General features: G+C 50.4%; 1 protein-coding gene across 1 annotated transcript in view; it reads right to left on the bottom strand.

The window, feature by feature from the left end:
- The window catches only part of EFR3B (EFR3 homolog B), a 45,448-nt gene that overhangs the window by 15,273 nt on the left and 6,656 nt on the right, over window positions 1-23,519 (bottom strand). The window contains exons 3-9 of the mRNA XM_069494798.1: window positions 20,747-20,897; window positions 8,127-8,248; window positions 3,435-3,584; window positions 2,069-2,203; window positions 1,501-1,579; window positions 623-758; window positions 227-388 (exon numbers count right to left, since the gene is read on the bottom strand). Coding sequence (XP_069350899.1) covers window positions 227-388; window positions 623-758; window positions 1,501-1,579; window positions 2,069-2,203; window positions 3,435-3,584; window positions 8,127-8,248; window positions 20,747-20,897 — 935 coding nt within the window. The remainder of the gene's footprint in view (window positions 1-226; window positions 389-622; window positions 759-1,500; window positions 1,580-2,068; window positions 2,204-3,434; window positions 3,585-8,126; window positions 8,249-20,746; window positions 20,898-23,519) is intronic.

A 23,519-nucleotide genomic window follows, 5' to 3' on the forward strand; every position in this document is an offset into this window, starting at 1 on the left:
CCGGACGGGGATCCGAAGCCCTGGCGGAGAACCCAGGGGACTGTCCTGTGCTCTCAGACCCCGCCCGGCCAGTCCTGCATACCGTGGACAGACCCGATTTCTCCAATGTCCGTGCATAGCATGACAGGGAGCGTGACAATCCTGCAATGCCCAGACTGACGCTGCTGTGGGGGCCCCAGTCCCTACACGGGGCCCTGCCCTCCCTGGCCCCGCCCCCGGGCCCCACCGATGGTCTTGATCACCGCCTCCTGGAACATGCGCTCCTCGTGCTCCTTGATGATCTTGGTGCCCAGGCTGATGGCGCCGTCGTAGCTGCCGGTCAGGGCGTAGTCAATGCTGAGCCGCAGCTGCCTCAGCAGCGTGTTGAACATCTCCAGCACCGTGGGCCCTGCGCGCAGTGGGGCGGGAGACCCCACATCCAGGGCTGGCACCCCTCTCGCTTCCCCCGCCCCCCGGGGCTGCGTTCCAGGCAAGCCCGGGCTCACGTCCAGGTAGGCGCTGCTTCTGTCCCCCAACTTCCCCAGCCAACTTCTCCTCCTGAGGAAGACCCACCCGGCAAGGGCAGTTCTCTGTCCCCGGGGCTCCCCGGCCCTCGCTCCCTCGCTCAGCGCCCCTTACTTACCCACAGAGCCGGTGGCCGCGATGACAGCAGCCTCCGACAGAACCTCCACGATGCCAGCGCGCACGGTCGCGGCGCTGCGGCTGTTGGCGTCCAGGTGGCCGAGGAGCTGCTGGATGACCAGGTGCGAGTGCTGCGGCTGCGGGGAGGAAGACGCGCTGGGCCCCAGTCGGCAACCCCCACGTGGCCTCGGGGTCAGGCAGCCCTCTTCTGGCACGCAAAGGCCAGGGGTAAACTAAAGTGATGCCCCCAGGCCAGCGGGCACTGCAGGTGGCACCCACACCCAGTGCCCTTTCTGGAGCTCCCTGCCCCCCTTGGTCCAACAAAGAACCAAATCCCAGTGAAGACCTGGGTTTGCACAATTTTCCTGGGCCCTTTTACTTCAAATGGGTCCAAAGTCCATTTTAAACTATTGTCTTCCTTTTCATTTTTTCCCAGCCTCAGATCTTACTGGCAAGGGCCACGAGAGGCCACATGGTTTAGTCCAGTGCTGCCCAAAGTGTGGGCTGGGGCCAATTCAAGATCTGTCTGATATCGGTGTACACAGGATGGTAAGTACAGGACCGGAGAGTCAGTGTCCCGCAAACAATCCGACAGAGCCGCAGCAGCCAAGGGTCTGATATGTGGGCTTGTATTTTCCATGAGTTTTTCATTTAATTTTTCTAGGAATTTGTTTCAATTGTATTTTATAAAAGTATTGGTCTGTGCTGTACTGGAAATTAAGCCAGCCCTTCTCCACCGCTGGTTTAAGCAGCACTGGTTTAGACAACCGGGGGCTTAGGAGAAGTCACAGGACATCTGGCTTTCTGCTTTAGTGCACTGTCCTGCTCCAGAGATGCCCTCAGTTGGGGGGACAAGCAGGACCAGGAGAGCCGCCGTACCTGAATCGAGTACATGATGATTTTAAAGCAACGGATGGCGAACACCTTGGGCTCCCAAAGAGAATGGTTATCCAGATGGCTGTGAAGGAGAAAATATAGGGGAACAACTGTGAAATGCTAAGTGATGGTGGGGAGGAGAGATTCACTTGGAGGGACAGTGACATCTCCTGAGAGCCCACACTGTTCCCGGGTAGGTGAGGAAAGGCTTACAGGTGCGGCTGAGAGAAGAGAACCATGAAAGACGCTGGGGCATCCCAGCCCCAGAGCTGGAGAGAGGCCCAGGGACAGGGCTCCATGTCTGTGGACGTGTGGAATGAAGCTCGGCACCTTCGTTCAGCTTTGGGTGCCTTCCTACCAGCTCCTCTCCCCACACTGCACTCGGGCACTGTGCGGTGGCTCTTACTGTCGTATTGCAGGGAACACAGGCACGGAGAAGGGACCGACTTGGCCACAGCACCACAACTGTAATATGTAATATCCCTTCCCCTCTCCCCACGCCGGCAAGGCGATGCTGGGGGCCTGCAACAGTTCAAGGCTGAAGGCTGGGGCGGGGGGCAGGGACACTCACATGAGAACAGGCTTGATGGCGTTTTTGATGTTGCCAAAGGCAGCCCGGCCCAGCAGCTCCCGAAGGCACCTCTCGGCCAGCTCTGCCGGGTTCTCCTTTTCCTTCTCTGGTGCTTGGAGGGGTGAGGGAGACCGGCTGGGGAAACAGAGGCACATGGTCAAGGCCAGAATGCAAAGTTGGGAGTCAGGCTGTGTGCAGCCCTGTGTTTTTGTGCCTCATCCCTGCCAGTGGTGACAGTCGGGCAGGAAGGAATCTGACACGGGCTGCACTAGGCAACAGGGAGGCACCGTGGTGTCAGAAAGTAAATGGGGCAAAGATGCCCCCAACTGGGGGAAAAGGAGGAAGGCTGGGGGGGAAAGGGATAAAGGTCCTTGTCTGGAAATTCTTAAGGGTAGGCCTGGCGTGCCCCTGTGGGAAGGGCTCTGAGCCTAAGGGCCTGGGGTGTGTCTTGATGCTCCTAAGGCTTCAGAAGGAGGAGATGGGATATGAAGAGAGGGAAGGGGTCAGACAGAAAAGGGAGAGAAAGCAGAAGGAAGAGGGAGGAAGGAGAGAGAGGAAGGAGAGGTAGGGAAAAGGAAAGGCACGGTGGTTGGCTCAGGCATGGCTCAGTGGTACCCAAGTCACAGGGAGTGGGCCCAGATAGGGACAGAACCAGGAGCCCTGGCCCTGAGACGCCAGAGACCACAGAGGGAGCCGTCAGTGAGATGCTATCCCAGAAACAGCCACCAGAGGGCATACTCACTTCCCGGCCAGTCTCCAGCAGCCTCCACTCCATCGACTGAAAGTGAGAAACCCAGTGTCCCCAACCAGCATCATGCACAGATGGCCAAGGTGGGACAGCAACATGAAGCTTCCCCACCGTCCCATTTCACAGAGGGGAAAGGTGAGGGGCAGGGATGGGAATGAATCCTATGCTTAGGGGCTCCAAGATTAAAACCCGGTATCTGCAAGTCTTGCTGAGTGGCTGCAGGCTGGGCAAACATGCGCGTTTTAAGGGCCTGAAATAGCATCAGGAAGCGCAGGAGGAAGGAAGGTCCGGAGGAAAAGTCCTCAGTAATTGGAGCCGTGAAAGGCATTTTAAAACCTCCTTGGCCCACTGCTTCCAGGGAGACAAAGGTAACCTGACTCTTGGCTCCCTGTGTCCTTCCAGCACCCACTTGCCCCAGGGGGCCCAGCGCCACGGCTGCCCTTCCTTCGCTAGGGCAGATGTTAAGGGGTACAGCTGGCTGGCAGAAGGCCAGACCCAGGCTCCTGGGGAGCCAGCTTTGGACTGATTGCAGAACAAGCCACAGAGCCACGATCCCTGGCCTTGTGTGCCCAAGCCATGTGGCTCCCCGAGGTCGAAGCTCCATCCCAGCCGGCTTACCTCTCTGCTTCCTCTACGTGCTGCAGATTGAAAAGCAGCGACGGGACGATCTTGTCCATGTGCTGTGGGTCCCAGATATTGGCCTGCAATTCGTCATTCACTGTCTTCCTCACCACCCCTTGCAGACCTTTGATGCCCGACATTCGAATTCTGTAAGGAACAGGGTGAAATGCGACTATGAAGTCCTCGAGCCCTGAGAAGTCCAGCTTCTGTGGCAAAGAGAGGAGCACAGTTTGGAGGATGGGGATACATTCATCCACCGGAAGGCAGAATGGAGACCACCTGCTACTCTTCCCTTGACCTGACCTCCCAGCTGGCCGGCTTTGTGTGCTGGTGGACACAAGCCCAAGAAGCCATGTCTTCTGGCTGGTCGTGGAGACTCCCAGACCGCCCTTGCCCTGGTCACACCCAGGCTGCATCCCTAGGGTGCTGGCCGCTCCAGCTCTCCCCCTGTAGTACTTAGCTGGGCCCAAGATATAAGAGCTCAAAGTGCTGCCAAGGACTGATGAGGCCAAATCCAGGGCCGTGAGCAACTTACAGGGCAGGGGGTGGCAGATCTGCACGGCAAGACCGAGAGCTGCAGGCTCTCGGGTGCAAAGGGGGTCCAGCCGGGGCTAAACTGGCTGAGAAATCAGAGGGGACACTGAGTAGCAACACAAAGGGGCCTCTTTTGCACACCCCCAGTCCCCCTGTGCCAACTCAGGATCAGCACAGCCCCGTGGGAGGAAGCCTTCTTTACTGGCCATTAATAAAGGCTAATATTTTTGCCTGAAGTCTCTTCTTTTCTTTTTTATATCAAACTCTTTTCCTGATTATAAAATAATACATGCTAATTATAGAAAAGTATAGAGAAGATTTAGCCCTACCATCTTTATTCCAAATAACCATTACTGGGCATTTTGGTGTTTTTCCTTTCTTCTACACATAATATATAACAGAATTAAGAACCTATTGCAGATTTAATTTGTATTGCCCTCCCCCCTCTTTTTTTAAGAGACAGAGTCTCCCTCTGTCACCCAGGCTGGAGTGCAGTAGCATAATCACAGCTCACTGCACCCTCCAACTCCTGGGCTCAAGAGATCCTCCTGCCTCAGCCTCCCAAGTAGCCATGCACCACCATGCCTGGCTAAGTTATTTTTATTTTTTTGTAGTGATGGGTTCTTCCCATATTGCCCAGGCTGGTCTCAAATTCCTGGCCTCAAGCAATCCTCTTGCCTCAGCCTCTCAAAGTGCTGGAATTACAGGTGTGAGCCACCTTATCCAGCTTTGTATTGGCTTTTTGTCACATAACATTTGGTTATAAGCATTTTTCTCTATCATTAACTTCTCAAAACATGCTGAATGATTGCATGATTGACTACAAGGACTTTCTAAACTGGTCCCCATTGATCATTTATTTCCCGATTTTTTGCTATTATAATAATGCTATGATGGATATCATTGTATAAACTATTTTACTACGTTTCAAGTCCTTGCCATGAGTGGAATCACTGAATTGCAAGGTAAGAAATGAAAGGAAGTCTCCCAATACTGCCAAGTGACACTCCCCTCCCCCGCCCCGTGCAGGCGGCAGGAGGCTGCGGTTCTCACTGTGCCTGCCTGTGCCCGCCGCAGCACTGAGGATCTCATTTTAAACATCTGTTCTAATTTTATGGCTCAGAAAAATCCACACATCTTGTAGCTATTTTGGTTGCATCCTTTTGATGACTGTTGGAGCTGAACAGCAGTTTTTCTAAATGTTTAGTTGACAGTTGTATTTTCAGCTTCAGTTTTAAGTGGGGTTACAAGGGTGCGACCCTGGGCCTTACCGAGTGACCGTCACTGAGGGGTGGCAGGAGCTTGGCAGCACCAGGACGCCCTGGTCCAGGACCCTCCAGGGCTGCTGGCAGTGGGCAGGGACGCCCTGGGGAAACACTTGGCCACTCTGACCCTGACTCCCACTCAAGCCCCTGAGCCAGACGCTGTCGAGACTTGAGAGTAAACTGACTGGAATATTATTCCACTTCTATCCCTGGCTCCAAGTGAGAAGGCACTGCTGAGAGCACAACTGAGATACACCCCAAACATGCTGGGCTCATTCGTCCCACCCAAGAGGGCCTGGCTGGCAAGAAACCAGGCTCGGCCCTTCTACCCAGGGCTTCCTTAGGTGTGAGTGTGGAATAACTTTTCTTCTCTTCCTAATGACTTTGCACTCCTTCAATCTCCCCAGGATCCCTTCTGTACATGTGCACGTTTCATTCCGTGACACCCAGAGCTGTCTGACCCTTTCACAACAAGTTCAGAGAGATCAGGCCTGGGGAAGAGGGAACTTCTCACTGTTCCCTTACTGAACTCACTGGAGACCTACCCATGGCCAGGGGCCTGTGCAGTCTCTGGACCCAGCAGCAGTTCAGAGAATACTGATCTGTTGGCCCTGAGGGGTCACACACAGTGTGCGCGCACACACACACGCACACACACATACATCCCCACTGTGGACAGCCAAGGGTGTCCTTGGAAAGGGCAGCCATCGGCATTCATAGGCATCCCCTGGGCTCCTACAGCAAAGCGACGCTGTGCGCACAGAGAGCCCAGCGCACATCTGCCCCCACTCTGGACTCTGGAAAGACCAGCAGGAAATGAACCACAGCGGGAGACCTCAGGGAAAAGGGAGGTGCCGGAGAGAGAGAGGCAGAAGGCGCAGGAAGGAAGAAGACTGATGCCAGACAATCCCTCCCCTCTCACCCCTGCGGCCTTCCTGTCATGGGTGACAAGTGCTAGTCTGTGGGTGTAATGGCACTGCCGGGGGAGGGGGCAAGCCTCAGCCGTCCTCCTGATGTTCAGGACCCCCTGCTGCTGCGGGGACGCAGTGCTGGCCATGTCGCACACTGTGGGTTGACGGACGGTGTGTGTGTAGTGTCACTCTGCCTCTGGACAGCGAGGCACCAGCCGTTACACCACATCTGGTCACAGTCCTGCCCCTCCTTCAACAACTGCTCCAGCCCCTTCTGCCTCTTCTGGCCTTTCTGGGGTCAGGTGGCTACTTGGGAAGCCAACCCTGGGCAAGGATGAGGGGCTCCTTCCGCCTGGACGCCCTGCTGGCCGCATCAGAGGCACTGGGGCAGCACAGCGCCTGGCTGGACAGAAATCTCAGGGACTGGGGCGGCCCAGACGCTGCCACCCAGGAGCCTTCCCACTGCCTTGGAAGCTGTGGGAACCAGCAGCCCGGGCAGTGGAGGATTCACTCCCTGTTGCTGCAGCCCCCCCACCAGCCGTTCTACATAATATGGCACCTGGGACACCTCTGAGACACTGATGTGATGAAGGAAGGAGCTGAGTTCCAGAACCAACCAATGGAGACTCGTCCCCTGTTGGCACCTTCAGCCCGGCCTCTGCCTCCTCCCACATCTCCTGTGTCTTTGCTGGGCACGGACAGCTTTTCTTCCTTTACACATGTTCTCTAGTGTCACAGAGCCTTCCTGAGGGGAGGACACAGTCTCTGGAGGCAGACGCCTGTTTCTGATTCTCTGGCTCCATATAGTTCCAAGGACAATGCTGGACACAAAACACCTACGTCCTGCTCCATCACATATTTACTGATCATCAGTGTGACTCTGGGCACTGTGCTTCTTGTATTTGTGCCAGCGTATTTTCATTTGAATTTCTTTGTGGTTTTGAGAGGTCTTACTTCTATGTCTATGAGTATGTTTCTGTTTTTTTTCAGTACCTGATTACATTCAAATGAGTACGTTTCTGTGAGTTAAGTGTGTTTATAAATTTGCGTGTGTGTATGTAAAAGTGTATTCTGAAATTCGAGACGTTTATCTGGAAGCATCCATTCACTCTGCCATTCACCCAGCGAATACTCATCAAGTGCCTCCTGCTCTCCAGGCACTGGTTTAGCACTTGGGGTGCATCAGTGAACAAAACCCTGACTCCTGCCCTGGTAGGGCTCACGCTGCAGTGGGAAGAGACAGGCAATGAATAAGAACATAGTAAGTAAATGATGAAACATGTTCAAAAGGGATGAGTGCCATAGGAAACAACCAGAGCAGGGTAAGGAAGAAGGGAGTGGGCATGTGGGCGTGTGCAGGGGCCGCTTCACTGACAAGGGAACATTTGAGCAAAGGCTTGACAGAGGTGGAGCAGTGAGCTATGCAGATCCATGGAGGGAGCATTCCAGGCATAGGCATAGGCTGTGCAAAGGCCCTGGGGCAGGAACGCCCTGGTATGCTTGAGGCACAGCAAAGAGGGCTGTGTGGCTATGGCCGTGGCCCTGGTCATGGGAGAATGAGTGAGTGGGAGGGGAGAGAGGCTGAAGTGAGGAAGGCAGCCAGGATCAAGCAGAGCAAGGACTTTGGCTCCTTATTGGTAGGTGTAGATTTTGGTGGATAATGGTGTTTCTGGAGTATCAATGCATGTAATTCTGAACAAAAGCGTGTATGGAGGGGGGGAGGGTGTGTGCATATGTGTGTTCTGTCACTTGCTCTCAAGTTAAGCTCAAGGCCCATTATCTTACATCTAGCCCTGTTTTCTGGCCCACGTGGTTTTTCCTTTAGAAACCACGTGTGGGGAGCCCAGAGCTGCCCGCCCACCCACGTCCAGCCCAGTGCTCCTCCTCCCCAGCAACACGAGAGCAGACGTAAACGCCACAAAACACGTTGGTGCTTCTGCCGAGAGCTGAGCAGGCCACCCTTGCTGTCCCCTACTCACTTAGTCTTGATTTCCAAGTCATCGTGGCTCGAGTGGCACATTTCACTGAATCGGGACACAAAGAAGTCGTAACTCCGATGATAGGATGGGGTATCCTCCTCGATGTTGGCAAACTTCACAAACTGGCCGGGAGGAAGGAGAAACACGTGAGAGCTGACCCGCTGTGCTCCTCACTGCTGAGCGCCCCAGACCCCAGCCGTGGTAAAGCCACGGAACCACGCACCCGGACGGGCTCTGGCCTGCCTCCCAGAGCACACTCGGAGATCTGAGCTCCCAGCCCTGCTTACCTCCCCGTCCACGACATGGGAGTGGAAACCACGGCCCTTCTCGGGCCCTCCCTGCTGGGGGGAGCAGAGGACAGAGGAGAGGGGAACACGAAGGGGCTCAGGTAGGGGCCTGCTCTCACCCCTCCATCCAGAGCTGCGGAAACACGCGGGCTGAAAGGCCTCTAGGAACAATACTGACCCCGAGTGAAAGCCAGTGTCAAAGCATGTGGCACCGCCCTAGAACAAATCTGGCACTCAAGAACAAATTTGAAATTTGATTTAAGGATGTAATTACATTTCATTGTTAAAAATTTGAGTAAACTTTTTAAGTTTGCCATTTTAGTTCAGTAAGTCTCGATCAGCATTCTCAGCTGCTAGATTCCTTCTGCATCACTGTGCCACACATCTGCAATTCTAAATAGGGACTTAATTTCAACGGAGTCCTGCAGAGAAGCAAGAATCGCAGACTAAATGGGGTTAATTACTAAAAATTCAATGTAATTCTTTTAGGTTATTTTGTTTAATGTTATAAATTTAGTACCCCAAACAACCCTAAAAAGATTAGATTTACAGTAAAATATATTCTCCATTATTATTCCTTGTATCTTTTACAAACAATTGCTGGTTCAAAAAAAGACACACTATTCTTCCTAAAAGTATCTCGTTAGTGTACTCCCATGCTATTCGGTATTGTCAATCTATGTTCCTATTTAACTACTTAAAAGTTGTTAGTAACTTTTTCTGGATGAAAATTAGCAGCTTCCACAAACATCAGTAATTATGGTAATGTTTTGTTCTTACATTAAAAACACACGGTTGGCTCAGTGGCTGATGCCTGTAATCCTAGCACTCTGGGAGGCCGGGACGGGAGGATCGTTTGAGCTCAGGAGTTCGAGACCAGCCTGAGCAAGAGCAATACCCTGTCTCTACTAAAAAAAAAAAAATAGAAAGAAATTATCTGGACAACTAACAATATATAGAAAAAATTAGCCGGGCATGGTGGCACATGCCTGTAGTCCCAGCTACTCGGGAGGCTGAGGCAGAAGGATTGCTTGAGCCCAGGAGTTTGAGGTTGCTGTAGCTAGGCTGATGCCATGGCACTCTAGCCTGGGCACAGAGTGAGACTCTGTCTCAAAAAAAACAAAAAACACACGGTTATTTTCTGCCGACTGATAGAATCTCAACATGCAAAGCAGATAGGGAGATAGTTCTTTGCAAGCTACATCTAAAAGGCATATGTATATTTGGGAGTGAATATTCTGTAAAATGGGGATACTAGGACCTGTGTCATAGGTGCTTATTGGGATTAAATGAGGGGACGTATGCAGAGTGACCGAGGCGTGCTCAGGCAGCAGCACCACAGAAGTCGTGGTGACAGTGGTCATTTGTGGTCGACTCCATGCACTCTGGGCTGGGCTCAGATGAGGTTTGACCCTTGACCTTTTCATGGTGCCAGCATGGGCCCAGCCAGGAGCCCAGATGGGCAGCATGGACCGTGCAGACAACACAGCTCAAGTGTGACGCTGGGGGTGTGTGGAGAGAAGGAAGTGAGTTCCAGGCACCAGAGGACGGGAGGAGGGGTGGGGGCGGAAGGCAGTGAGAGCTGGAAGATGAAGCCAAGCACCCTGAAGCACCATTCAGGGCCCGGGGGTCCCTGGTGCACCAGGGTGGGCCAGAGCACAGCCCCAGGGCGGGAGGAGGGCCGAGGAGGGGAGCTCCTGCAGCCACCGCCGCATGACTAGGAAGGAGGGGGCTGAACACTGGTTTTCTTTTCTTTAAACTGTGCATGTCACCTCCTAGGCATGTGACTGAAGTAGAGAAGCTTCAGAAAAGCTCCCTGAGCTCTGGGAATATGAGGAACTGTGTGGATCGAGGCACATTATTAGCGAGGTTCTGATTCTAAGCAGCTTAAACTTTGTATGGCCCCTCCAGGATTCAGCACCGCACGATCACTGAACAACCGTGTTCGCCAGGGCGACATACAAATACCTTGTAAACAGCACTTAAAACCAGCATTCTACTCTTAACACGCCCACACTGCATGCGCCGCGCCTTCCCATCCATCCCACTGGATCGGAAAACAAATTCATATATGGTTTAGGAAAGTTTGCTCCCTGCCTTGTTCTGTTGGAAGTCTACAAAATACCTAAAAGGCACCAAAAGGCATGAGTTCTTGAAGAAGCTCTTCATAGACACAGGAGTTTTTGTCAAGAATGGCCACACCGGGCCCACCTATATTCTAAGTACTAACAACATTAAATGTTTCTACGGCACTTGCTGCTTACACTTCTGCATTAGTTGTCTGTGCCTGTGTTATCTCTGCCTTGGTCTTCATGTCATCTCCTGTCTGTCAAACCTCTCTCTGCCCGGCTCTTATAAAACGCTTGTGATTGCATTTGGGACCACCAGGCTAATCCAGGCTAATCTCCTAATCTCAAGATCCTTACATTAATCACACCTACATAGACCCTGTTTCCATACAAGGTAATATTAACAGGTTCCAGGAATTAGGGTGTAGACATCTTTTGGGGCACTATTCTTCAGCCTATGACAATATCCATTACCTCATATAATTTTCAGCGAATGAGTGAGTTTAGCAGGACATACATTGCTCCCATTGTAGAGATGAGGAAATTGAGGCTTTAAGGGAGCAAGTGAATTATTTGAGGTCCCTCAGCTTGTGACAGCTGGACCTGGGCCTCAGACTTGGGAATTCTGACACTGGGTCCCCTGCTCTTTGCTCTTTAAATTTCAACATGCATCAGAACTACCTGGGGAGCTTGTTAAAAATGCAGATTTCTGAGCCACCCTGGGCCTATTGAACAGACTGTCTGGGGGTGGGGCTTAGGTATCTGCATTTTTAAGTCCCTCCCCACTGGAGAGTCTGGGCAGGGGATCTACAGACCCCGTGTCCTTTGGCCCAGGGTAAACTGGCCCAGTAGCTATGGAAATGTTCTGAGGCCTGGTTGGGGGGAAGAAAGCTTTAGCAGGACCTTGGGAAAACCCAGGGAAGCACGTCCTTGGTAAGGCTGGGAAGATAGATGGCCACCTCCTTGGAAGGGGAGAACTGGAGTGGTTCGGGATTGGACCAAGTGTTGGAGGGATGACCTAGTGTGGCTCCATCTCTGGAAGACACTGTGTCCCCTATGGAGCTCAGGACTGTCTGGGAGGCTGCAGCTGTGAAGCGCGGGCTGCTGCCCATTCATTCCCTCATTCTGCCAGGACTGTTGCTCTGTCCTGGGGTCTAGTGAGACTGCACTCAATGCCAGTCCCGGACCTCCCATGCAGAGGGTAAGTGGCCCATTTATAATGTTATGGGTGGCAACAGGGCGATCTAACAAAATAAGCACCTTTTTGGTACTAGGATCTGTGAGCATCCTGTAGGGACCCTTGATTTGATAGCTTTTTTTTTTGTTGGTGCAAATTTATGAGATGCATGGGAAATTTTGTTATTAAGTATATACTGTGCAGTGATCGAGTTGGGGTGTTTAGGTTGTCCATCACCCGAGTACAATATATTTCTATCAAGTACAGTCACCCTACTCTGCTATCAAACACAAATTATTCCTGTCTCGCTGTGGGTTCCTACCCTTTAACCCACTTCTCTTCAGCGCCCCGCCAACCTCCCCGCTCACCCCAGTCTCTGTTATCTCTTCTTCCACTCTCTACCTGCATGTGTTTACATTTTCTAGCTTCCACACATACGTGAGAACACGTGATACTCGCCTTTTTGTGCCTGGCTTATTTCACTTAAGATAATGCCCTCGAGTTCCATCTACGCTGCAGCAAATGACAGGATTTCATTCCTTTTTTATGACTGGGTTTGATAGCTTGATAGGAGGAGCGTCCCTTCCCCCAGTCTGTGAGCATGAATGCACAGACACAGCAACCCAGCTAGACAACGTGTCAGGGAGCAGTGGCCTGCAGTGTCCCTGTGGGGGCAGTTCCTAGAGAGCCCACCCCATGCCGCTCCCGAATCTTCCAGGGGTTGGCATGAGGGGGCCAAACTCGGGATTTTGGTGATGGTGACTCAGAGGGTCGGATGGGTGCTTCTTAGGGCCCTGGTTACGGACCACACTCACTGGGGAAGTCCACTTGGGAACTATGCCCAAACTTGGCTGAGATGGGGTTGGGACTCTTGGGCTTTACCGTGAGCGAGGCCTTCATCCCTCTTATGAGAGGCAGTGTACTGTCATGATTACGAGAAGGCGTTTGGAGCCAGACTGCATATTTGAATCCCACCTCCCCCACTTGTTAGTAGGGTGACTTGGGCCACGCTACTTAAGCTCCCTGTGCCTCAGCTGCCCCATCTGTAAAACGGGGATAATATGAGCACCTGCCTTATAGGCTTAGTATGACCAGACCTCCACCTTCCCTGCCTATCACACTTAACAGCCACCTCCTCATTTCTTTTCCCCAGCGCATTTTTGGCATGCCGTCAACACGCCATGAGTTTTCACTGGGCTCATTTACCCAGGGAACTCCTGGGCTCGAGCAATCCTCCCGCCTCGGTATTTCGAGTAGCTGGGATTATAGGTGCAAGCCACCACACTCAGGTCACTATTTTTGAAATGCACGACACAGCAGGAACTTACTGTCTGCCTCACCCCTACCATTGCTAATAATTCATACATTCTAAGTGGCTTTTATCAAAATGCTAGTTGCCTAATGCACAAGATCATGAAAAAATAAAGTTGGGATTTTTGTTTTATTTTTTAAGACATAGATACAATGAGGAAGGTCGCCATAGCAACAAATCGAAGATTCTGAACATGTGACATTTCAAAGGCCAGGGGCACTGCTAGGGCCACCCTTTCAAGATCAAAGTGTCAGCTCTTTATATACAACAAAGGGTGCCAAGTTTGCTGGAACAGATCACCCACCCTCCCACAGAGGCAGGCAGGAGCCACAGCTGTGTGAAAACTGAGGGTTACTAAGGGTCAATAAAGAGAAAACAAGCTCCAAAGACTGACACTGCCAAAGAGTTCTGCCCTGGTCTGGAGCGGGGGGAGCTGGCTGGCCTTTCCACCAGCCGAGCCTCTCCAGCAGAAGACAGGCTTTCCCTCTTCTACAGATGGGCACGCGGAGCCAAACCACCTCCTGCTGTCAACAACAGAACAGTTAAAAATACCGGGCACAGAGAGAACCCCTAGTCTCTTGCAGCTCAAGGACTGCGGGCGTTTTTGCTGTGTTTACCTGCACAAGGAGAAATGTGAACGCCACATCCTAGCCAGAAAGCAAATCCTCCAAACCACATGCCTTTGGCTATAACACTGCCTGCCCCTTTCTCCCGCTCCTCTTGTTTACAGCCACTCCCTGAAGCAGTTGTCACCAGAGCCAGAAGAACAGTTCCACAGTAACCTGATCATGTCTTGCAAACCTCCTGAATGCCAGCCAAGGCACAGTGATTCTCCAGACCTACGACATACGCTCTCATCCACCCATATTACACCATCCCTCCTTCAAAACTCTTTGCAACACTAGCTGTGGTTTTAAGGATTCCTGGGAAAGTCTAGTCCTTGCTGTCCCTGAGAAGCCATCCCTTCTGGCCCCCAAGGCCTGCAGTCAGGAAGCGCCAGCTGCCTCTGCTCTGCGATCCTGCCCTCAGCGGGTGCAGAGCGCCATGCCTGAGCCGTTTCACCGGCCTTGCTGTTCTGCCCTCGCCGGACTTCATGGAACCCGCCTCCAGCCCGCTGGTCCCCAGCAGTGCTGACTTCTGCACGGGTGATGGAGACGGGAGCATTTCTAGTCTACAGGTGACAGTTAAAACCACAGAGTTGATGAAATTGTCCCGGGGGAGCCTATGGCGTGGGAGAGGGTAGAGCACAGAGCCGTGGAGACCACAGACATTTCAGGGGCATGAGGAAGAGAATCATTAAAAGAAACTGACTTAGTTTCCTGTGGCTGCTGTAACAAATCACCACAATTTAGTGGTTTAAAACAACACAAATTTATTATCTCACAGTTCTGGAGCTCGGAAGCCTAAAATGGGCCTGCAGGGTCTGCGTTCCTTCTGGAGGCTCCAGGGGAGCATCTGTTTCCTCGTCTTTTCCAGCTTCCAGGAGCCACCTACATCCTTGGGCTCATGCCCCCTTCCTCCACCTTCAGGGCCAGCAGCAGAGCATCCTCTAATCTTTCTCTCTGTCCCTCGCTTCTACGATCACGTCACCTTCTGCCCCTGATCCCCAGTGTCCGTCATTATAGTGACCCTGGGATTGCATCAGGGCCACCTGCATTATCCAGGGTGACCTCCCCCGGCTCAGGATCTTAAACTTGATCACATCAGCAAAGTCACCTTTTGTCACATAAGGTAGCATCACAGGGTCCAGGGTTAGGACACAGACATCCTGCGGGGTGGAAGGGCATTATTCAGCCAACTACAAAAGCTAAGCAGGGTGAGCTGGGTGGGAAGAGTCAGGACAACAAGCCCATGGACGTCAAGGGAGTATGAAGGGTGCAGTCACAGGGAGAAATGCCACCACAAGATAAAAACAAGTGGGTGGGGAGTGGGTCACTTGCATGATTTCCACAGATTTCTAACTGCACAGACAAAAGCATGCTTTTACAAGGGAGAGGGCTGGCTGGCACCCCCCAACCCAGGACCACGCTTAGCGCCCATAAATGTGGGACACCAGACATTGTGCCTGCTGGTGCCCTCGCTGCAGGTCCCAGCACCCCCATGAAGTGTTGTGGCCAAAAGCAGTTACCTGCATCCAATCAAACCTTCAGATCTAATTCCAGTTTGCAGGAAATACAAGAGACAGGCGAGTAAGATAAATGACGCCACAGGACACAATCAGACACATCCAGAATGTGGGGCATTCTACACAGCAACTGACTTGCTCTCTTGAACAAGTCAACGTCACTAGAGAAAGAGCGTCAGAGAGAGGCTGGGAAGCCAGCTAAGAGAGGTGAGGACGTGGGAAACAAAAGTGGATGCACAATCTTTATAGGGTCCTGATTTGAAAGAGGATAGCCATGAAGACAATTGAATTTGGGCTACATAAAAATAATCTCAGGGAATGGCTATTGATTTTGTCAGGTGAGCTGAAGGTACTTTGTGGTTATGCAGGAGAATGTAATTTTGGGTTTTTTTCTTGTTTATTTGTTTATTTCTACACTGAAGAAACCTGAATGTAGATTGAGGGAAGGAACCAGAGCAAGGACAGGGTAGAGACGGCGGGGGGGGGGGGGGGGGGGGGGGGGGAGGGGAAATGGATGTGGGGGTTCCTGGGGGCGGGGCCCCCTGTGGAGAGGAGCAAGAGAGACACAGGAAGTGGAGGGAGCCCCCGGGCAGCCCCTACGTCCTCAGTGGGAGAGGAGGCCAAGCCATGTCTGAGGCTGAAGAAGCAGATTTGGGAAGGGACTCAAGAAAACGGAAGGTTCGTAACCACCACCTTGAGGACGCGCGAGGGAGGTGGCCAAAGAATGGACGAGGGAGCTGGCCTGAAAATCCCAGTAAAATTGTAAGGCGCGTGTTTGAGGAGGCCCCAACCCACAGGTGGTGTGGTTTTCTGAGGTGGGACGTTCGAGCAGAGAAGGCGGGTGGCTGTGTGGGACCAGGGAGGGCAGGGTAGGTGGACAGTGTGGTCCCTCGGGGTCCGGGAGGCTGGCAAAGGAGGGAAGCCTAGCGACAGCTGAACCTGGGAGAGAAAGGAAGAGCCCAGGGAGGCGGGAGGCGGGGGGATGAGACAGGGAAGGGCAGGGCGCTGCACAGCCTGTCTTACAAGAGGGGACGTCTCCAGGGTCCCCTCTCCCTCTAACACGCTGCAGGGAGGCTCCCCGCCCCCCCCCCCCCAGACCAGCTAAGGGACTCACCTTTGCACCAGCCTCAGTGTGTGCTTGATTTAAGGTTGTGGCACAGTAAACACACAAGTGCCTACGTGCTGCTGACTTTGGGTCAATTTGAGGTAAAATTCACATAGCATAAAATTAACCATTTTAAAGTACCCAATTCAGTGGCATTTAATACATTCACGTTTTGCAACCAAAACATTTTCATCACCCCAAAAGGAAATCCTACACCCATAAAGAGTCACTCTCCATTCCCCTCTTGCCCGGGCCCTGGCAAATACTAATCTACTTTCTCTCTATGTAGATTTACCTATTCTGAATATTCCACACAAACAGAATCACAGAATACTTGATCTTCTGGGCTGTTTTCACATTTTGCCTATTGGGAACAGTGCCACGAACATTTGTGTATAAGCATTTGTTGAGTCCCTGTTTTCAATTATTTTGGGTATATACCTAGGAGGAATTGCTGAGTCCTAAGATAATTCTACATATTTAACTGTTTGAGGAAGCACCAAACCGTTTTCCATAGGAACTGCACCATTTTACATTTCCGCCAGCAACGCACGTGAGTCCTGGTTTCTACACATCCTTGCTAACACTTGTCATCTTCTGTGTGTGACAGTATGTGTTTTTTATTAAACAGCCATCCTAGTGGCTGTGAAGTGGGACCTCATTGTGGTTTTGATTTATATTTCCTTAATGATTAGTGATGTTAACTACTTTTTCATGTGCTTCTTGGCCATTTGTGTATCTTTTTTTGAGAACTGTCTATTCAAGTCCTTTGCCCATCTTTTAGTTGGATTGTCTTTTTGTTGTTGAGTTATAAGAACTTTTTATATATTCTGGTTACTGGACCCTTATCAGATATAGGATTTGTAAATATTTTCTCCCATCTTTTTACCTTCGTGATCATGTCCTTTGATGCACAAAGTTTCTAACTTATCTATGTTTTTTCTTTAGTTGCTTTTCCTTTGATATCGTATAAGAATCCACTGCCAAGTCCAAGATCATAAAGATTTAACCCTATAGTTTCTTCTAAGAGTTTTATAGTTTTAGTTCTTATATTTAGGCCTTTGATCTATTTTGAGTTAATTTTTGTATATGGTGTGAGGTAGGGTGGAAGTATAAACTTTAAATCCATGAATCTTCAGACTACTACTTGTATATACTAAGCTAATATGTTACATCATTTATGTGAAGGATCTTGGAATTATCAAATTGAATATTTTCAGTTTATCATTAGTGTAGGCCCTTAAAATGTCAGGACACATGGACATTTACACTGTCCCCAAGACACATCCTTGGACCCACCATGCAATGAGGGAGGTGTGCAGAAACGAACCCTGAGCAATAAGTAAGCTTAGCTGGCCCTGGCTTCCACCTTCTCCTGGATTTTCCAGTCCTTCATCATCATCCTGCGCTTAGGTATTCTCATTAAGGGCTTGAAAACATCACTTAAATTTTTAAAATTATATTTTACTGCATGTAATATACAGGAGTGGTGTTAGCAAATTTGGATTTTGTGACAAGTCTCAGCACAACTTCATCCTTAAGGTGATCAAGCACAAGCTGGATGAATATCCACCAGAGACAAAGGAAGGAGGGAAAGGAAGAAGCAGTCCTGCGCAGGTTTAAGACTAGCGTGAGGGCTGCGCATGGGGCTGATGCTTGTAATCCCACTGCTTTGAGAGCTGAGGCATGAGGATCGCTTGAGGCCAGGAGTTTAAGACCAGCCTGGCCAATGTAGCAAGACCCCATCTCTAAAAAAAATTGAAAAATTAGCTGGGTGTGGTGGTACATGCCTATAGTTCTAGTTTCAGGAGGCTGAGGTGGGAGGATTGCTTGAGCCCAGGAGTTCAAGGGTGCAGTGAGTTATGATTGTGCCACCTCACTCCAGCCTGGGTGACAGAGTGAGACCCTGTCTCTAAAAAAACAAAAAACAAAATAAAACAAAAACCACTGGAGTGGGTCAGTGGTTCCCAAACCTGGCTGACAGCATCACGTAGGAAACTAAAACATGGACTCCCAGGTCCCCTATGCAGAGGTGCTGATCAGTGAGTCTGGTTGAGACCCGGGAATCTGTGAGTTTCCAAAGCTCTCCAGGAGACTGTATCATTGTTTCAGCTTTGGGGACCTTGAAGCGGGTAGGGATTTTGAAGAGACACTCTGCAGAGGAGAGATTTGTTCTGAGCTGATTCAGACAGCAAAACCAGGTTGGAGGAGAAGGCTCCAGGGAGGCAGAGTTGGCTTGGGGTGAGGCTTTTTCTCACCCTCTCACCCATGAGGCTGTGGCCGCCGTGTGACAGACCGAGCCTGCTTGCAGGGAAGTGTCTGCACAGAGGCTGGGTGCCACCTTGGGGACCCAGGGAGAGGACCCCACAGTCGGTGGGGCCCAGGGAGGGGCCTCCGACCTTGCCAACCGCCGATTCCAGGGCGGACAGAGGCAGGGGCCTGCGTGAATCACCGTCTGAAGCCAGTGCTCAGGCTGTGCGAGTACAGACACGTTCCCTGACTTCCCGGGGCCTCTGTCTCCGGGCAGAGAAATCCAGCAAAATGAGGGGCTAGACGAGCTCAGTGGTTTTCTCTTTCTTTCCCTTTCTCGTGCCCTCCTTCCCTCTCTTTCTTTCGATTTCCTGGCAGCAAAATCTTTTATCCAAATAAAATGCTGCCAACTTCTACACATAGTACAAAGGAGCTGGCTGCTGGACGAGGCAGGGGCAAAAGGCCCAGAGCCTTCTGTTCCTCCTCCCCAGGCCCCCACAAAGCCCCGAATCCCTGTGAAGACCAGCTTGGAACTCTCAGGCTAGACTCTATGATGATGTCAAGCTCTAGCACACTGGCGGCTCTGAAACAACCAAGAGCAAAAGAACACATTTCTCGGGAAGGTTCGGGAAGGTCTGGGGCTTAGGGAGCTGGGAAGAGCATCCGGATGAGGGCAATGCTAGCACACAGGAAAGGCTGCCTTCCGGGCTGGGCTCTGAATCTACCGCAAGGGTTTGACTTAACTCACTTATGGCAGCCTGTCCTTATCTAGTCTTCGCTGTCTGTGGCACAGCCCTCGTCAGCCGACTTGCTCTGTGGCTGATGTAATGAGTCACCCCGACGGGGAATGTGCAGGACACTGAATGTTCAAGGCTGCAGCTAACAAAACACCTACCCCGGGCGAGGATTTGCTGTGGGGAAAGCTAAAGCTGGCAGCCACCTGCTTCTGTGGCCCCCACAGACGCACGATGACTGGTTTATTTTCCATTCAGATGTTCTCTTCTAGACTGTAGTCATCTTAAACAGGACAACTAAAAGAGTATCTGAAGCTGTTGCCAGGGCAACATGACAGCGGGCTCTCCCCCCAGCTCCCCAGTGTGTAATCTGTCTAAGGCAGCCGGCTCCCAGGGAGAGGAAGGAGAAGGGAAGAGGTTGTTCCTCTTGGTCCTTGGAAGGGAAGTTGGAAGATGCTCTTCCGATTAAACCAACTTAGGTAGAACAGGAAAGGAGTTGTGATCTGTGCAATACAAATTCAGGTTGTGGATGCCAAGGGGCAAACCTTAAACCTTCCCTTTGTGATACCTGCAGATAGAGAAAGCCTTCACCTAAGCCCTATAAAATATTGATATTTGCATCTAAGCTGCTTAAAGACCTGGAGCTTAAAGTATGCTGTGAAGGGGAGGGAATGGGAGAGAAAGCAAGAAATTAAAGAAAACAAACAGGACATTCAAGTGCATACAGATACACGCATGGAGCTGGAAGTTTTTGACCTATCTGATAGCTTTTCTGCACAAAATCATAACCTCTTACGATTGCAGGCATTTGTGCTGGGCCAGCACAAGATAGCTTGGAGGCCTTACTGAGACCAAGTTCAATCTGCTCATGGTGTGGATGAAAAGGTTGAGGCCCGTAAAAGGTAACCTGCTCGGGGTTACACAGCGAGGGAAGGGCAGCACTACGCCAGAAGCCCTGTTTCCTGCTTCCCCGCGGTCTTTCCACTCATCTGGTACCTTTGTCCTGTGGACATCGGTTTACTCTACCTTTGAAAGAGGCATAGCCCGGACCAGCTTTCAAAGTAGCCCCATGGAGCGCTGAGTTGTGAAGGCCCCGGGCACCCCCTGCTCTCAAAGGAATGCCTCTGTTTTAATCTATTTTTTTTTTTAATCTATTGAATCCCCACTTTAAATTATTTAAGGGAGAAATTGATTGGTAAAAAAAAGTTTGAAGATCATAAGTCTAAAGATGATCTATCTAGATATTAGGTACTGCTGCTGGTTGCACGACCTTGCGAATATACTAAAACCACTAGGTTTTTAAATCATATGCTCTAAAATGGCAAGTTTTATTATATATTTATATAAACTATAATATATAACTTATATGTTATTTATTCAAATTAAAAAATGAAACGCTCCTTTGTTCACACAAAGGGGACACTGAAACCCGCAGTGTGTGGTACTTGCAGTCAGAACCCACACAGGAACAGGACATAACCAACACTGACCCGGAGGTGTCGCACGCCCCCACCCCCAGGATCCCGGCCGGGAGACCCAGAGCCCCTGGGCTGCTCCTTACCGAGTTGGTGCCGAGGATCTGCAGGTTGGGCTTCTCCGACTCCAACAGCTTGGCCACCATCTTGAGGAAACTCTCCACGAAGAGGTTGATGCTCTGGCAGTGGCAGGCCATGAGCAGCTGGTCCAGGGCCTCCATGGCGATGCACACATACCTAGGGAAGCAGCAGCACGGCCTTCACTGGGCCTCGTGCCCCTTCCACCGCCACGGCCTGACTGGGGCAAGCTGGGTGGTGTGGTGCCCTCCAGGGCAGCAGCCAGGGAACGGGCTCCTCCATCGGCTGCCAGTGTCAGGGCAGCCATTCCAATGAGTGTCCAGAACTGAGAAGCAGAATGAATCAGAGCTGGAAGGGAGCCTAGAGGCCAACTCATCTAGCCCCTCATTTTACAGATTAAGAACAGGAGGACAGATGAGTTATACCATTTCATAAGAAAATACAAGCAGGAAGGATTGATGCCCAGAAAAGCAAATTCTGAATCCAGACCCTGTGAGATCAGAGAATTACTCAATGCCCAAGTCAAGATGCGTTTGTTGTGTACCTGCTGTGGAAAGGCTCTGTCCTAGTCAGTGCAGGGGTGCAAGGATGAAGAAGGCTGTCCTTCAACTTCAGGAGCCAAGAGGGTGGTGGATGAGATAAATACACAGGTATTTCCTTTAAAGGGAAAATAAAAGCTACAAGAAAATCATGCATGATGTCCCAGGAGGTTTCCAAAGATGGAGAGAAATAGTTCCAGTGGGGAGGAAGTCAAGCACTTTATGAAGAATCTGAGATGGGCCTGAGGACCAGCTAACTACAAAGATTAAGGAATAGAAAATTTGCAAATTCTGTATTTGAAAACCTCAGAAGTTCTGTGATGAAGTGCTATGTAGACAATAAGGCTGACGGTACGGCCATGCTCGGATGACATACCCTGCCTAGGGAACAAGACAGACAAGACAGACACACAATAAACTTGATTTTCTCCTTATGAAGAAGGTGCTCGTGTGAACTCTAAGTCCCTAAGCTACTTAAACAATTCCTTTCAATTCTAAAACCTGAGTGAATACCTTCAGTAACTAGGAATACACAACATCCAATAGTGAATAGTTCACTAATTAAGTCAGTTCATTAGATTTTTGACAACTAACTAAAACCTTTTCATGTTTCAGTCGAAAGCTTAATAGCTTCTATCCTGTATCCATAAATCTACTTTTAGGAGCAGCAAAAAGAGGGCCACATCGTCTCCTACCTGCCAGCCCTTCAAACACTTGAAAGTAACAATCTCATTCATGATTCTTGCTCTTCTCTTCTCCATGTGAAATATACCCAATCCCTCCCAAACTAGTCTTCACAGGACAATCCCTAATTATCCTGGTTGTTGTCTTCCTCAGTGCTTCCCGTAAGTCCCAAGGAAAATGCCAAGAATCAAAGTCCTAATGGGAATTAGAAATGTACCTCTAAGCTCAAACTCAACACTTGCTCCGTGATAGTAACATAACCAGGAAGGTCTACATCATGAAGCATTTGCACTCTAAAGAAAACAAGGTAGACAGTCACAGAAAAGAGGTGTTTTTGTTTTTTTACTTCTAATGAGGAAGCTGCCACAAATCTGTCAGACATTATTTTGGTTACAATCTTTAGAGTTTTCTTTAAGGAGGTAGGTTTCTGCGGCAGAAGGCTAGATGTCTCCCCTACAGTCTGCTTCCCGCCTTCCCCTAGTAATTTAGAGTTGTACCTGTGCCTGCGGCTGCTCACGAGAGACTATATTTCCCAGTCTCTCTCGCTGCCAGGTGAGGCCACGTGACTGTTATGTAACAACGCCATGAAAAGGAGGGGAAGTGGCGTGAACAGCGTCAGCATCTCTTGCTTGTAAGATAGAACTGCCCTCCCTGTCCTCTCTTTCCCTCTTCCTGCCAGCTGGGAAGAGGCAACAACTGGAGACCCAGAGAGGAAAAAAGCCATGTGCTGAATTTCCTGAATGACCTCATGGCGCAGAGCCCACGGGCCCGCAGCAGACTGTGATGCGAGAGAAAGGGAAAACATTTCACTTCCATGTTGCTGGAGCCACTGTCTTTTTGAGCCTCTTTATACCGTGAACAGCACAGGCACCTGGTATTCAGGGTTAGGGGTGCTTTAGAAACTTGTGGTATAAACAAAGGTGAATCCTGAGAAATTCAAAGCAAATCAAGTGACTGAGCTCACAGGAAAGAGAAGGAAGAGCTGGAAACGTTTTCTATCGTGCTAGAGGTGAGATTATTGCAAGACTTCTCAGACTTAGGTGCCCATTACAGGATGGTGATCCTTCCACTTGTAAAGTCAAATTATGTGGAATAGAAAAGTACTTCCTGAGACAAAGAAATGACAAGGGAGGTAAAGTAAGCAGAGAACTCCAAAGCCGAGCTGGGGTGCCAAATAATCAGGTTGGGGCTAAGTCAAAAGCATGTAGCAAAAGGCCTGTCGTACAAGATCGTAGTAAAGCTGTCACCACAGGCTTTTAGAACGTTCAAGTTGCCTGAAGCTCCAAGGCCAGGTTCATATGCTGTAAATGTAGTAAAGGATCAGCTAAAAGATTGTTCTTCTTTATGTCTTGATCTAAATCATACCCATCACGGAATGTTGGAAAGATATTAAAAGTTCTTGATTAGTCTTTGTCTCTCTTTTTTTTTTTAAAAAAAAAAAAAGTTTGGGTAAACAGAAAGCTCAGGAAGAACGACCATAGGACAATCTCTGGAGCTATCACAAGGACACAACGTGAGGCTCCACAATACTTCCTGAGACACCAGCCCAATTTCAGAT

Source organism: Eulemur rufifrons, chromosome 19 (genome assembly GCF_041146395.1).
Source record: "Eulemur rufifrons isolate Redbay chromosome 19, OSU_ERuf_1, whole genome shotgun sequence".
NCBI lineage: Eukaryota > Metazoa > Chordata > Mammalia > Primates > Lemuridae > Eulemur > Eulemur rufifrons.